Source organism: Bidens hawaiensis, unplaced genomic scaffold (assembly GCF_021521415.1).
Source record: "Bidens hawaiensis isolate Kalapana, Puna unplaced genomic scaffold, B.hawaiensis_p1.1 tig00036400_1, whole genome shotgun sequence".
Taxonomy (NCBI): domain Eukaryota; kingdom Viridiplantae; phylum Streptophyta; class Magnoliopsida; order Asterales; family Asteraceae; genus Bidens; species Bidens hawaiensis.
In genome coordinates this window covers 34185-51799 of record NW_027496361.1, presented here as the reverse complement: position 1 = coordinate 51799, position 17615 = coordinate 34185, and the positions used below count along the sequence as shown (strand labels likewise).

The 17615-nt window shown below is 33.8% G+C and overlaps 1 protein-coding gene across 1 annotated transcript; it reads right to left on the bottom strand.

The window, feature by feature from the left end:
- On the bottom strand, window positions 1-2098 carry LOC143588470 (uncharacterized). The gene has a single exon (XM_077069463.1). It carries the CDS (start codon window positions 1998-2000, stop codon window positions 336-338), a length of 1665 nt encoding a protein of 554 aa, XP_076925578.1. The 5' UTR covers window positions 2001-2098; the 3' UTR covers window positions 1-335.
- Between the last annotated feature and the right edge of the window lie 15517 nt (window positions 2099-17615).

Below are 17615 nucleotides of genomic sequence, written 5' to 3'. Positions count from 1 at the left end.
AAAACTATACACATTATTATACAATAGAATCTAATAACCCAAGAAACATATAAAATGCCACAAGATATATGACTCATCCTTGTGCACAAATTTAGAAAATGACATGGTCCATGTTAGGTCACCAAACAAACATTGACCTCAATTTCATCCCATTCAACATCATGTAGTAATTATACTCATCTACTTTTAGTACTTGCTACAAATAAATTTATGAACAATGGCACAACAACCAACAACATCTCAAAAACAACTAAACCAAAATCAAAACTAACAAAAAAATTAACAAGTGTGATTTGTTACTTACATGAAACTTTGAAGATCATCCATCATCTTCATTACTTCCTTCTAAACACACCAAACAACTTCCCACCACCAATTGCTTCTTGCAAACTCTTAGCACCTTCAACATCCATTGCCACAAGCTTCTGTAAATGAACCAAAGCACCCGAATTCACCATCTGTTTACGACATTTCTTCGAATGCGTCAACGAAATCAGAATCGAAACAGGATATTTCTTTTCCAAATTCGTAATTAACGGATCCAAAAGACAAACCGCACTCGCCACACCTTGCAAATTCTTCCTATACACCCTTCGGTTTTCCATATAAATTAATATTACCGATAACGCCTTAGCCGAAGCTTGAATTTCCTCAACCGATTTCCCTTCCAACATCCGAATCAACGGCGGAATAAACCCTAACTCGCCTAACTCCTTCCTAGTTTTCGAATTGTACCCAATTTTATAAACAGCTTCCGCAGCATGAGTCCTAACACCTAACATATTACAATTCAACGCGGTAAGTAACCGAGGCAAGAACCCGTTCGATATCAACGGTTCGACTAACCGTTGATCCGACGCTAACTCGCTTAACAACTCTACGACAACGCTTAAACTCCGAACAGGCGCCGAGTCCCAAAACGTCCTCATCACACTAAATCCTTGTTTCCTAACAATTAACAGCTTCATATTAATAACATCATCTCCTTGGATCAAATTACTTAAACACGCAATCGAATGCTCTTGCGCTAACGCAGTGCCTGACCGAGCTAGGGTTAGTAGTACGGAAACCGCGTTCTCTTCAAAAAAACCATGTTTCGAATCGGCAAATGCGGTTAGGTTACGGAGAACCGCGGCTGCGGCGGCTTGCGACGGCGGCGTGCCGGACTGGCAGATCTCAAGCAACGACGAGATTCCGCCGCGTGATTCGATTACCTTCGCGTTCTCTTTCGAAAGCGTTAACGATTGAAGCGTAACACACGCTTTCTCTTTAGCTAATCCGCTACCGGATTCGAGTACTTTGATTAGGTAATGCAACAGTAACAAACCTTCCGCCATTAACACGTGCTTGCTTGAGTCAATTAACGAAACCCTAGCGATTGCCGTAACCGTTTTCTCTTTAATATCCGACGTAGATCCGGAGTCGAGTAACCGTACAAGCACCGGCACAACTCCTTGAGCAACGGCTATCAACACGTGCTTATCATCTTCGTTAATTAACCTAATTAACGAGTCCAAAACAAAGGTTCTAGACTCAACCGAACCGATCTGTAACCGAGTCACCAAACTCCTGGCCTCCACTCGTACGGAGTCTCTCTTCGAAACCGGAACCGACGAAACGACGCCGTCGTGTAACACGCCGCTCTTAATCACAACGTCCAAGTCTCTAATATGATTATCAATTTTGGCGGTAACGGAATCCACTTCGTTTTGCGTTTTTAACTTGCCAGCAGGAAGATTATTACTACCGGTGTGACATGTTACGGATAAGTTGAATGCGTCGGAGAGTGTTTGTGATAACGAACGGATAAGCCCGTCGGAAATGGGATTTGGCGGGAAGTCAGAGATATCGGGGAGTAAGTTTTTGAGGTCGTTGAGTTTAGTCTCGATTAAAGACCATTTGCCTTTGAAGGATTGTGTGTGGTGGATGGAGTGTATTAGTGATTCAAGAATTTGATTAGGGTCGCCGGAGTTGTGGGTTTGGTTTTCCGGCAGCTTCATGGTGGTTGACTGGTTGTGTGTGTAGGTGATTAGGATGAGTAGAAATAGGAGAGTTAAGTTGAGTAGCGGTGTGGAAATGAAAGTTAAAAGTTAAAAGTTAAAAGTTAAAGCCAACGCGCATATTAAGGGAGTGAGGTTTGCGTGCAACAACTGTAGAGTGATAAAAACAGGGAGCCACATGCTTCATTGCTTGCTTGTTACCAAGTCCCAAACTGCCAACCAGAATAAATTTAATATCACCAAAATTATCAGTTTTTGTTTCTATATGTTATTCGATCGGTATTATACGATTATTTAAGTAGCTGCGTTTAATTATATAATAATCAGTTAAAGAGTAAATTATGTCAAGCTTTGTGTTGTGTGGTTTGTGGAAGTTGGACTAAAAGTCGGGAAGCGTAAATGGTACTGGGTAGTGCTAATGTGTTGAATCCGGTACTTTCAATGCCTACTTTTGAGGTTTCGGGATCACTTCAAATATTTTACTAATTTATTGTATTTAATACATGTACTGTACCAAGCATTTTCGACACCAGGACTCATTTTTTATGTTGCTAACTCATCTCTAACCAAAAGTGTTGTCACGTTTGTGTCTTGTAGGTGGTAGGTGTTTTACACTTCACACTTTACAAATATTTGTTATGGTCATGTAAATTGTAGTGGGCAAGTAATAAGAAAGTGAATAAAGAAATTGTAAGTTGGAGGTAAATGATTGGTTAGTATATTAATTAAAAAATAATATTGTGTCGTTGTTGGTCTGTAACCACTTCCAAGCACCGTGGGGTGGTGTTCATGTGGGGGTCAACCTACGTGAAATACACAACGCCCATCTCTACTCACAATAATGCATAGCATATTTGTTTGCATGTGTGGTCGTCATTAGTTCAATTAAAATGACTAGACGACCATGTTCATATTAGTCATGTACAAACCATTAAAATTGTCACCTTGTAAACTTGTACCGCAATCCGCACGTTGCATTATTATAAATTGTGAAAAGAAGACCTATAAAACTTTCAATTACACATAGACATAATCTTAAGGCTCATAGCACTTCTGATAGCTAATTACCTATTTATATACACATATCGCACGGTAGTGATGGAAGGGATATTTGGAATGCTTATTAAAAAAAATCAAAGTATCTTTATGCTTAACTTGTGGGTGTTCGCCTTTTCAATATTACATGAGTTGGGTTACAACTTACAAATGGACGAGAAATTTGTGGAATGACCCTTTTTGGATCCTCGGTGATACTTTATAGAAAAGCTAGGTAGGGCTCGTGATGGAGACACTGATAAAGGAGAAAGACAAGTTTGATGTTTGTCGATAGTTCAAGTGGCGATTTGTCTTTAATAGGGAACATAGATCGAAGAAATTTTATTCTTAACCGAAAAAGAGGACAGATAGTCTGAACGGTTTATGATTGAGTGAGAAAATAAAGGAGGAGGAGGAGGACAATTAAGTCGGTATGCTTGAACGAGTTACAATAGATGTAAACAAATAGTGAAATAAAATTAGTAAACAAAGCTAAAAATGTTAACTCATGGTTCAAACTCATCCAATCAAACAAAACCCGTAACATGTATGGGTGTGTATACCTATGTATAACCACCCTCAAAGTCAAATACCATCCTTAGCAAATACTAAGGGTGCGTTTATTTCACAGAATTCATGAGAATTCAAAGGAATTGGAATTAAAATCCCATGACATGGCGTGTTTGTTTCGTTAGAATTTGAATCTTAATTCCATTTTGGTGTGTTCGGTTGACAAGGAATTGGAATTGGAATTCAATTCCTTCAAATTCCTTTAAACAAAGGGATTCTAAATCCTTCTATCATGTGAAGGAATTCAAGTAAATTTGATAGAATCTTCAATTGGGCGACTAACATGGTCGCGTTCGGGTCGACATTTCGGGTGTGTTCACATTCAGGTCGACGCTCCGAGTCTTAGCGCTTTCAGCTCAGTGCTCTGGGTCGGGTTGCGTTTGGGTCAACGCCCCGGGTCAGCTCGCATTCGGTTCGGCGCCCCGCGTCAGTTTGTGTTCAGTTTGACGCCAGGGTCAGTTCGGCTCAACCCGACCCGGTCCGCCGACGCCCGGCCATTTCATGGACCAAAACGAAACAAAGAATAGAACCGAAATGAAACGAAACCGAACTAACCAAAACGAAACATAAAGAAAACATAAACCGAACAAAAAAAACTAACCAATATAAAAGTTAAACCGAACCGAGTAAACCGACTAAAATTAAGCAAAAAAAAGGGAAACGAACAAAACGAAACAAAAAATTAAACCCGAACGGAAACGAAACAAAAAAACGACATAAACGAACCAAAAAAACCAAAACGGACCGAAACCAAAAAAACTGAATAAAATAAGCAAAAAACGAACTTAAACCAAACATAAACCGAAAAAACATCATAAACGAACCAAAAAACCAAAACGGGCTGGAACCCAAGAAAATGAACCATATAATAAAAAAAACGAACCGAAATGAAACTGGAAAAATAACGAACAAAAAAAACGAAAGCGGGCCAGGTCGGATGGAAGCGGTTCGGATCACCAGCATGCCAGATCGTCCAAAAGCGTTGCGGGTAGTCGGTAGAGTGGGTCAAAGTGATTGCCTCTGACTCATTGGCCAACCAAACACGTTCGATGGAATTGGGATTCCAATTCCATCAAATTTCATTTCTATGGGAATGTTTAATTCCAATTACTATGTAAATTCCAATTTCATTTCATACCATTCCGTGAAACAAACACGCCCTAATTGTTCTAATTGCCTTTCAAAAACAAAGTAATTGTTCTAGTTTTATAAAATTAACTTAAAATTAAACAACAAACTTCTGAAAAATACATGTGAAATAAGTGAGCGCGTGGTCAAAGATGACGTGCAACAAATCAAAATGTGACTCGGTAAATATTGACCCAAAACCTTCTTCTCTCACTTAGGGATAACAATGAAACCCGAACCCGATGGGAAAACCCAAAACCCGATATAAATGGGACGGGTAATACCCGACCCATTAGGGTTTGGGACGAGTTTGGTATTAGTTTTGAAATTTTTTACGGGTTTGGGACGGGTTTGGGATTTCTACTATACCCGGTTACCCGACCCGATTACCCGATAACATAAACTCATTTACCCGATTATATACCCGATGTACCCGATATAGTTTATTATATTATATATATATATATATATTATATTCCAAATATATTATTTGTCGGAACTTGTTAATGTCAATTATTTGAGACATTTTATCTTTATGGTAACCATCTTTGTAATCAATTAGTTATATTTTGTCAAAACCCGGTAGAAACCTAGCGGGTTTTGAGTCGAGTATACCCAACGGGTATTTTATCAAACCCGATACCCGACGGGTAATTCCCAGATTAAAACCCGACGGGTTTGGAACATACTTTCATAACCAGGTATGGGTTTGGGAATACCTAAACCCGACCCATTGACATCCCTACTCTCACTTTACTTTTTATTTCGTCAAAAGTTAACTTACCGTATCTCCTCATTATTTTTCATATTATATCCTATTTATTTGTTTTTAATATAAAATTTTATATTTGTTTTAATTAAAAACTAACGTTAATAACAATGTCTATGTTGTTCAAGAAACAGTCATATGATTTAGATTAGTCCAAATGTAGACAAAACCATGTTTTAACAAAATAAAAAAATGATGTAATATCCCAACATATATAGTTGTAATATTGTATGTATTTCCCTCACACACAACTTTGCTTTTAAAGATCATGTGAAAACATTCTATGAGAGGGCATTCAACATGATACAATGATCGTAAATGTGCCATGTCACGTGTGTGTTAAGGATGTATACTTTATTTAAAATATCATCTCTCCCATTCATGAAATATGATATTCACGTAAGGTATTATATAGAGAAGTACTCTCGATAACTTATCATTCTCACAGTAGTCACAAGACGCCACTGGCATTTGCTTTGATTTGAATAGTTGACGGTAACGCTTAAAAGTATTTTGTTTTGATTAAACAACCAAACCTAATCCTTTGTCCTTGAGGTGACTTGATCCATATATATTTTTTTATTTTAATTCTTTATTTTGGATGCTTATTACTATCCTTTCTTGTATACTATATGTTTTAGCAAATTCAGGGATACTTTAGTTTAGATACATAGAATCGAGGTAAGTAGATATTTGTTTAACTTTAAGCTATTGGTAAAGACGGATTTAGAAGAAATCTTCCAGGTATCTCAAAAAAAAGTTATTGGACATAGAGGTATTCTAACTGAATACATAAAACAAAGAAAAATTTTTATACTAATTTTGCACTCCACTAAGAAAGTTGAAGGGTATCTCAAGATGCCCCTGCTTTCACGGCTTCACGCTACTTGTCAAATAAGTCAATAGTAAAGTAATTTTTACTCAAAAACTAAGAAGACAAGATTCTTTATTGTTTTTTTACCCGATCCACTTTATACCAACAAAATTTGTAGATCCGTCATCGTTCGAGGAGAAACATGCTCAATAAATTAACAAACTCTAATGTCATCTTAGACAAAAACAAATTTGTGAAAGACTCTTTTTTTGGTGCCAGGAACCGAGCAACACAAGACAATAATTACAAAAGGATACTACACCAAACTTTAAAAAAAAAAATTATTTTCAATTCATAGGTAACCCAATGATTTAATATCTCCGACTGTCTTGAAAATACAAGCCGATATATTCATTATCAAATATAAATTTATTCTTTGTTTTCCAAACATACCAACAAATGAATTTCATGTTTATGTATTGTAAAAAATAAAATGTAGTGTATATCTTATTAATTGCATTAAAAACACAGACTAAAGGTACAATTTGCTATAAATTAATTTAACATGCATAAAAACTGACGTGCCAGCTGGTTTTACTTGGTCACTGACTGTTAAATGGTTGAATAAGGGCGGGGACCCTTGTCGTCTGCTTGACCAAATAAATTAAATTTAAAAAAAAATCATTTAAAACGTTATTTAGTATAATTAAATAACCTTCAAACAGATAATCAAAATTAGTTTATACAGTTTTGCTATCATCATTTCTAATTTCAATGGTTAGTTCTTGACCTTTTCAAACATCTATATCAACTATATTATAATACACGACATGTTAAGAATTTGTTTAATTTCAAAAGTTAAAAGTTGTTATTCATATACTACATCACTTGATGCATTTACTTTTAAGTTTTATAATTTTTTTAAAGGATAAACTTATCTTTTGTGACAACTAATAATTAGTATACATTATTTAATGAAATGCATATTTAATCTACTACATTATTTAATATAACCATTAAAAGTTATTATTATTTAAATAACTAATATACCACATATAATAAGTGTTTAAGACAAGTCGAGTTAGATTTAACTCTTACGAAACTGTCACGAATCACGGGCCACCTACTAGCATTATATAATCAAATTGTGATAACATCATTTATAATTTTTTTTTCTGGACTTTCATTGTTTATTTTTTTGGGACCGCAAATATTATTGTATAAGAATCACGAATCTACACTTAAAAGCTTGATTTGTAATATATTTTTCTTAAAATGTAACTAGAATTAACATATCATAATTATTTAATTAATTAAGAATGTAGAGAATATAATGATAATTTAAAAAAATAGGCCTCGTGTGGGAGAAATGTGTAATGTGTCACATGCAAAAAAGGGGCAAATGAGGCTGTCATAAACAACAACTTACGAGGATAATATTCCATAATCATTTGCTTTTTGCCAAAAGTGATGTCTTAAAAAGGTTGCTTTTCACTTATAAATTCCTTTTCCATATCAAGGGGCAGCTTTTTTGTGCATGTACATATCTTCCACTAACCACCCTCTTACCACTTCTAATAAATGGGACCATTTCTTATTTTAAAACTCTAGAATAAATTATAGCATTCAGTAAACTTTGATATGCAGTTTCTAACTTTCTGAAGTTATATCATTAGTCCATATTAATTTTGTTAAATAGAGGAAACATGATCCTTTAAGAGTGGCAAACTTATGTGAAAATCAAGTTAACATGAAACGAATACCTGTTGACTCGTTGAAGCCAATTGATGCATGCACAAATCTATACTAATTGATTATGTGAATTTTGGTTACACTTAAAGCAAACCTGGTAACGTACTTCTATAGTTGCATAATAATTTATTGCTGCCATAATAGATCTAAGTAATTACATGACGATGATGATGATAATAGTAATAATAACAAAAAGAATAATAATAATATGTTTATTATCTTACTATAGTTTATTTATATATGTATGTGTATCCGGCATTGAGGTGACACCGATTTCATGATGATTTAGAAAAAAATGATAAAATAAAAAGATTAAAAATTATGCATTTATCATCGGTAACCAATCAAGTAGATGATTGTTAAACAAGTTATTCAAAGTGATGTAGACGATTGAACAAGTCATTTAAAGCAAAAGAAGAAAGAACATTTTGATTAATAAAGATTTTTAATTGATATATATAAGAAACGAGTCCTTCATGTCATATTTTAATAATTCAATGTTTTATTTTGATAAAAGTAAAAAAAAATAATTAGATAAAATCGTATAATACATAACTAGATTTTATAAATAAGAAATTAAAACCTCATAAAATGTTATATTTTTTTTCCTTTAACGACCATTTGGATCACTGATGGCCACTGACCTACCCGATCATTTTCATTCCACTCTTAGAAGAAAACTATCATATGTAAAAAGCCTCGTGGTCTAACCTGAAACCCCGTTTATTTGTCATAATTTTGGAACTTGTCATAAAGAGATTGTGTATTTTAGCCAACTTATAAATTATAACTTTTTGAAAAATAAAAAAAGTGTGCACAATTGGTTATTGTGTAGAAGTTAAAAAAACTAGTTGGTGACTTAAAACTTTTTGAAAAAGTTTTAAGGAGGCAAAATAAGAACTTATCCCAAACACCCCATTAAAATGTTAGAATGTAATTGTAGACACTATATAGTATATATGGTTATTATCTTACAATACTAATAAAAGAAAATGTTAGGTGTCAAGCTTACATTTCTTATAATTCCCAATCTTTTATCTAATTTATTTGAGCTATTCATAGGCCATGGGTCAAAACCATTTTGTTAAGTGGGTTATAATAAAGTGTGGATTTTATTGAATTAAGGGGGTGTTTGGGATTCCTTATTTTGCCTCCTTATAACTTTTTATTAAGTTAATAAATTACAAAAGTATAACTTATGAAACTTTTTCTCTCACAATATAAGTAATCCCAAATACCTTATTACTTTTCAAAAACTTTATAAGTTATAAGTTGGTGAAAATAAGCAATCCCAAACACCCCTAAGTTTCATTTTCATACTTGAGGTTTGACCAATTACACAACTTTAATACTTTTTTTAAAATTTCTTGACGTATCCATTAAAACCATGCTATTTTAGTACTTTTTGTTAACCACTCATTTGTTTTTTTTTTCCATTAAATCTACATTAAATTAATTTATAAGTATTTTGAGAATCACAATTGAAATAAAGAATCTAATTTATTTTTGTTATTTGACAAATCCCGTGTAATATACGGGTTCAAAAACTAGTTTTAAATAATATACCCTTTAGTTGGATTAAAAGTATTAGCTGAAGGTAAATTAAAAAAGAAAAGTACAACAGGTAATGGCCCAACTTACTGTATTGCTTGTTCAGTTGTTTGGGTAGCAATAACTGGATCTGTTGTACAACTACAACGTGTATGCTCTGAGCATTTCATCAGTTTTAGCATGTTCTAGGTCAGGATGTTATGGGCCAGGATAACCCATCGATCATTTCTTTATTGTTTTCACTCAACGTAATGAAAAAACTCTAATAAGAAACCAATTTCAAGTAGATACTAACGAGAACTTTAAAATTCAATTCTAGGTAGTACCGTAGTACTGAAAATATAGAAAGTGACTAGGGGAAGCGGTTTGTAATTAAATAACGTGTTATGTGTAATACCCTTGGCAAACACAACATTGTCCCATTCTTATCCCACATTGGCCGTGGACAAGAGAGATCACTGGTTCATAAGTAATGTCATGCCTCTTCAATCACCAACGCGTTTTGGGCAACCAAAAACAAATCCGTGAGCTCTTCGTGGGCAAAGCGGACAATATTGGTGGTGCGAGGGGCCGGATGTTACAGTTGGTATCAAAGCCACTCATCGAGGACGATGAGTCCAAAGGGGGGTTGTCTGTAACACCCTTAGCAAACACAACATTGTCCCACTCTTAGGCTATCCCGCATCGGCCGTGGATAAGAGATATCACTGGTTCATAAGTAAATGTCCTGCCTCTTCAATCACCAACGCGTTTTGGGCAACCAAAAACAAATCCGTGAGCTCTTCGTGGGCAGAGCGGACAATATTGGTGGTGCGAGAGGCCGGATGTTACAGATTGGTATCAGAGCCGTGACTATAAGATAGGTGGTTAGACGTAACGACCTAGTATAGTTATAGTTTATTTTTAGGGCCCCGATTGCATGTATACTCTATGTGTTATGTGCCCGCATCTTTTAAGATTGTTCATATGCTTCAAGTATATTTATAATGTTTTATAACGTCACGTGTACACTTACTCACAAACAAACTCTAAGGCTTATGCCTAAACAATTTTGAAATCTTTTATAATTTTCAACGAATTTTTAATGTTTAATGTAATAATTCATGTTTCGATATTTCAATTTTTCGTTGTCATTAATGATGGTTTTTGCATGACGGGTATGTAGTAGCTGGAAGGTTACACTTGTTTTTTTTTTAAACTTTGAAACCGAATTATTAAACCTAAGGATAAGCGATACGTATAAATCACAATCAACCGCGAGACCTGGTTGCTTACTTGGAGGGTTCGGAAAGGTGCTGAAACTTATTAGGCCAAAACATACCATATCATACCAACGTCATACGAACTACTACTTTAAGTTATCAAACGTGATTTTTCCTTTGTGAATAGAAAGTGGTTTCATCTTACTCTTAAAAATTGCATACAAGTCACGGTGGTATATGCAATGTATGATTCCAAAGACTCAATTGTTTATATTATGGTTTAATTTGAAAATTCGAAAAAAATCATGGTAATACATAAATAGTCAAGTTTCATTTCGTTTTCTTTATTTATATATTCATTTATTATGGTTTTAAATGAAAATTTTAAAAGTCATTGTGACACATGAATAGTAGAGTTTTCAATTCGTTTTTCTTTAGTTATATAATCATTTATTATTATGGTTTTAATTTAAAGTTCGAAAAATCATGGTGATAAATGAACATTCGATTTTCAATTCAATTTTACTGTTTATATAAGTTTTTATTGGGATACGAAAATCTATCGTGGTTCGTGGATATTCTGATTTCAAAGTTGATATAGTTCTAATTCTATTATTTATGAAATTCTTACTGAATTGCGAAAACTCATGTTGGGTCATGGACATTTCAAACTCAAATTCAAATATTGCTTCATGTAACTTTATTTATTTATTTTTTTTATGATTTATACAGAGTAATTAAGATTTTTGAATGTTTCATGTAGTGTTTCTTTTGGTTGGTAATTCGAATTTGATATTTACGCCCCGTGCACGCAAATAATTTCCGCTTTGCAGCATGTCTTCTCATTTTCATCGACTTCGCCCTCGAAACTTAACCCGTAAAGTGACAGCCCAAATTTTCAAACAATGGGCAGTCGTTATCCCGACCATGATGTCCCAAATGCATCATAACTCATCAACACCAACGACAACAATTAGCAAAAACACCAAATCTATGCCCTAACCAACCTAAAACGCAACACAAACCCAATATACCCAAAGCCAACCCAACCCAAAAAACCCTACACAAAACACACAACCTTCGTATAACTCGTTTATACGTCACCACTCAATCGCCTCACAATACCGAAATGCTTTCCACGAATCATTCCTCAACCATTTACCACACATTATGTTTTACCATATGCTCATGTTGCGAGCCTATCACATTATATTGACCCAAACATACCAACAATGCTCAGGAACGCCTAACTTGTGTTTTGCCATGCAACACTCTAAACCGCATTCCCTAGCCACTTGAAGCTCACTCTTAGCCTTGCGCCAACACTTAGTCACTTCCTACTCATCAAACATACCAAATGTTTCTCTGCATTCATTCACAAGCATTTAATTAAGTTGATTTTCTTCAAAAATACTTTAAGTCAAATTAAATGGTTTATTATTATTATTATTAGTATTATTATTATTATCATCATCATCATATCACTACTATTATTAATGTTATTATTATTATCATCACTACTATTATTACTATTATTATCACTATAATTATTCTTATTATATATAATATTTTACCAAGATTAAATGAAATATTTAAATAAAATCTTTTGTTTTAAACAAGTCTTAAGATCATGAGGCTATTATATTATCACTAAAACATTTCTAACAAAACAAGACATTTTATTTGGCGATTCTTTATAAAGTTTCCATATGACATCACCAAAAGAGAATCCTTTATTTTACATAAAAAAAAATTCATAAAAGTTCACAAGCGTTAGTACTAATTAAGGACTTTCATTTATCATACAGAAATTATAACTTAGAATTATAAAAACATCACGTTTTGCAACCGATTTTCACGAATTAAAATGAATGTTAAAAATCATTTTTCTTCCCCCATTCCTCAACGCCAACAAGTTTCAGTTAACAAATCATGGCACCGCCCTCACACTAGCCTTCATACCTCAAACCCACCTACCTTCTAGAAGACAAGATCGCAAGCTTCATTTTGATTTTCTTTAACTTCTTCTTCATGCATTTTTATATATATATATATAATTATATCTGGATATAATCGAAATAATATTATGTATCTAATTTATTCGAAGGTGGTTATAAAATTTGTATTTGAGTTTGGTTATTTATTGATTGTTGACATATTTTCGTTCATGTTTACTCTTAAGCACGAAACACACAATTACATGCATCATTTATAATACATATAGTCGCTTGTTCGAATTGGTTTACGTTTGTTACCTCAATCTCCCGGTCTATGATCGATTTTCCATGAACGTAATCGTTTAGTATAAGGTGGGACTATGAACATGGTTGTGTATATAGTTATCTAATAGAAACCGTATTTCTACCTTTGGCTATCCATTACCGGTTACCTCGAAACGGATTCGTTTATTTATAACCAGGACTATTGATTATAGCTATCTAGTAGAAGTCACATGTTCATTTTATATTTACTTTACATGAATTGTTTTGATTACTTGTTTGGTTGTTTTCCCGCTCAATGTTTTACCGAACCATCTTGTTATTCTTGATCTTAATGTTTCATCAATTTGAGTCCAATGTTTTACCTTGTTATTCTCAATCTCGAAGTTTCAATTGTTCACTTTGTTATTTATAATCTCAGTGTTGCATTTATACATGATGACACTTGAAATTTTCACTTTTTTAGCGTGTCATTGTTGACAAAAAAAAAACTTAAATTAATTTTTGATATTTTGACAACAAAAGTGTCGTTTATTCTTGAAATCAACGTTGTATCGACTTACTTGGTTATATGTTGTCAGTTCAAGTTACTCATCTATTCTTGACCCACATTATTCCATTTACTTATTGCAATGATGATGACTTTAATATTTTATTCATTATGTTTATCATTTTGTGTTACTCTAGAGATTTGTTTATTTCATTTTAACTTCAATAAATTCGTTTATTTTGTTTTAAACCTCAATAACATCATTTATATCGCTTTAACCTTTATAACACTGTTTATTTCGTTTTAAACCCAATAATATGGTTTATTATGTTAAACTTCAATAGTTTAATTTATTAATTTTTTACCTAATATTTTCGTGTAATCCTTAACCCCAATGGTTTGTTTATATATTCTTTTTAGTTTTGATCCTTAAAGTTCATTTTTCTTGATTTTTAAGTTTTCATATAAGAATTTATTTATTTATCATAAAACCCACACAATGGGACGAATTATGTAGACCATCCGACGATAAAGGTAATTATGAGTCGACACGTAATTATCGAAGTCCTCGCATGGAAAACATAATAAGTACGGTTGTGTGGAATAACTCGGAACTTGGAATGATTTTGGGAAACGGAACAAATGAAGTATGATAAGAGCATGGTGGATACGCCGATGGTACATCCTATATATAAGTACCCTTGCCATACATCCCGTTTGTGGCGTTTTTTTTAGTCATTCAAAGATTAGTGTTATTAATTTTGTTTATGTATTGATTTTATTTTTCACATATATAATAAAATTTGTTAAAACTTTTGACAACTCCAAGTAGTAGTTGTTTTCTTTATTTTATTTTTAATTTAATTTCGGGACGAAATTCCTAAAGGTTGTGAATCCTGTGACATTTGTCATTTTTGAAAGCCAAAAACCCGACCCATTTTAAAATTTCGACATCTTTTGGATATTCATTTATTAATAAAATTTTGAATTGTTTTTGTATTTATGTTCACGATGTTGTTTAAGTTTATAATGTTGTTTTATTATTTTTGATGTTACAAATTTAATTATAAGTATTATATCATCTTTCTTTCATAAATTGAGTCAAAGACATTTAATTGGTCATAAAAGGCATTCAACTAGTCAAGACTATGTTTCAAGCCTTATGACTAGCCTCTTGACTAGCCATAAAATTAACTTGACCTTGTTATTAACGATTTTGGAGCCTATATAAATCTCACTCATTCTCTATATTCCTTGCTGTCACACCCTCAAAATCCACTAACGGAGTTTTACCGTCAGAGGGTGTGAACTGGCAGGATCGGAATCATCAGTTATAATCAAACCATAAAAACGTTTAAATGCAAAATAAGTGCGGAAGCGTAAAAACCTTAATTCAAAAGCTGCGTCACGCAGGACGACTTAAAACCAAAGATAACTGTTAAAAATAAGTTTGCAGAATAAAAGTGTTTTCATTTAATGCATGCTCCTAAACCGCGCGCCCGCCTCGGCTACCTGAGAATAACATACTAAAAGTGTCAACACAAGGTTGGTGAGTTCACAAGTTATATAAGATAAATCGTTTAGCGTTTTGCGTAACCTCGTTACGGCGTTTCAGTGTTGCGTAACCACATTACGGCGTTTAAGTGTTGCGTAACCACGTTACGGCGTTTAAGTGTTTTGCATTACCAGATAGTGTTACGTCAAATTATATATCGATAGGTAGCTAATCTATGCAACAAGTATCGCTAAGTGGTTCGAGACCGAAGCTGACTGTTTATCAAGTGCCCGTCACCAGGTCAACCCAGACCATGGTAAGTGTTAGCCAAAATTACACCCACTCAACCTCCAGTTGAGCTTAGCGTCGGGTGGGGTTTGTCAAACCCAGTAGTACTACTCAACAGTGACTCGCTATTCCAAATATTAACCGGTTCGATGTGTGGGACTTCAAATGTTACGTTTGCCGCTTAGCCTTTACAAGTGATATATAATTTATAACAAAATCTTAAATATGCGTTTATCTCAGAAAATGCGTTTATCGGAGTATGTTATCTCCCCCAAGTGAAAAAAAAACGTTTGAAAACAGTTCAAAGAGCGGGGTAAGTGAAACTCACTGTTTGCGAAGAATATCCCGATATAGATCACCAAGTGATGCGCGTCGTAGAAACTCTCTAGCGTTCTAAATAACAAAGAGATTTTCTAAGTATCGGTACGTTTAACGAGTCTCTAGACTCGGCACATAATACCTATGCACGTAACAGATTTCGTGTTTCGTTTGTGAATCGTGTGTGACTTAAACAAGTACAATTGTGATACGATACATGAGTGAGCAATTACTTTCGTGTCACGTACTAATAACATACTTTACTAGCAATTATCCCCGTAAGGGCATTTTGGTCAACAAACAAAATTAACTAACCATTATTCCCCATAAGGGCAATTTGGTCAATTCATGGCAATCAATTAGCAACTATTCCCCGCAAGGGTATTTTGGTCAAAACATAACAAATATATAAAAACTATCATATTTCATGCATTTTTACACAACTCAGCAGTTAGTTTCATTATGACAGAATTTCTACTTGAAAGATTGTACTATTTCACCGATCATAACGTCTCAATTAATTCACCAAAAATCACCACAGAAGCATACATATCTTTAGGTTTCCAGAACATATTTTATCTTATTTTTATTCCACATATTTTTCTTATAATGACCAAAACATTACAGCAAACTCATATCAGTCAGATTCATGCGCAACAGAATGTTATTTGCAATTCCCGTTAAACGAAAAATCCAATAAATGCAAGACCACTTGGGTTTGGTTCCTAACTCAATGAGTCAACTTCCAGAAGTGGAACCAACCCAATTGGCCTCGTGGTTCATGAGATATAACATTTACAACTTACCCTAACAGCAGGTCTAACAGCTCAGCTTTGCACCACGTTTTTGTAAAATAATAAAAGTACACTTCTACTTGTCCAAAAATTACAAACTTATACTTCATGGAAACTAGACTCAACCTAGTTTACTGCAGTACCCACAATCTCAACCAATTTTCACGTTTACACTTCGTTACAGTCATTTAAACATCGTATACACATTCTGCCCAGATTCTGTTCACATCAAAACTTAACAATTTCACTAGCCATGGATCACAAATAAATCATATAACATGCTAGACACTAATACTACTATCCATGCATCTCAATTACACCATACATACAAGATTAGGGTTTGTGTTTTAACTCAAATCAAAGACAACAATGAATCATGCAACAACATCAATCTAGTTATCAATTCATTATCCAAATAACAACAATCATATTAACCATATACATGAACAAAATCGGCTGCCTAGGGTTTGTACTTAACCCATTAAACATCAAAATTAAACAACAAGAAGGTAAAGGATGATCAATTATACCTTCCTAGCACCTAGTTCTTGGATTAATCACTTGATTTGATGTGTATATGTGTGTGTTCTTGTGGACGGCAGCCGTGGAGAACAAAGGGAGGGCCGATCGGGGTTTGTGGTGTGGGGGAAAAGAAAAGAAAATAAGTTAGGGTTTGTAGTTAAGGTTATATTTATAATTATACAAGTTACGCTCTAGTCCCTCTACTTCCAAGTGTTACATCTCTAGCCTAACTAATTGGTTCTTGTTTCTTGTTTAACATTCCACATAACATAATCAAGTAACACACATATATCTAACACATAATTATCACATAATTATTGTTTTGACGTTTTTCGTTCATTTATCAATCGTTTGCGTCAACTCGTTTGCGTTTCGGTGCAAATCCCGAAAGACTACACATGTAGTAAGTGTTAAGCGTCATTTAAACCCTAGTTTAAATGTAATGAAGTGTGCGTTATAGATTTAACGATCTTAAAGTTTGAATTGACGGAGTTGAGTTAACGGAGTTAACCTGAAATTGACGATTGTCACACTTGCACAACTAACTTACACGCAAAATCATTCAAGCTTGTCAATTTCTCCAAAGTCTCAAGTTTGACTTTTAAAAGACAATTGCTCAAGAACTATTATTTTTTATATTTTTTTTTATCCAATCCCCAGGTAATGTT

Bases quoted from the DNA above. Each gene is read 5' to 3' on its own strand.
- LOC143588470 (XM_077069463.1), bottom strand. From the start codon at position 2,000: ATGAAGCTGCCGGAAAACCAAACCCACAACTCCGGCGACCCTAATCAA.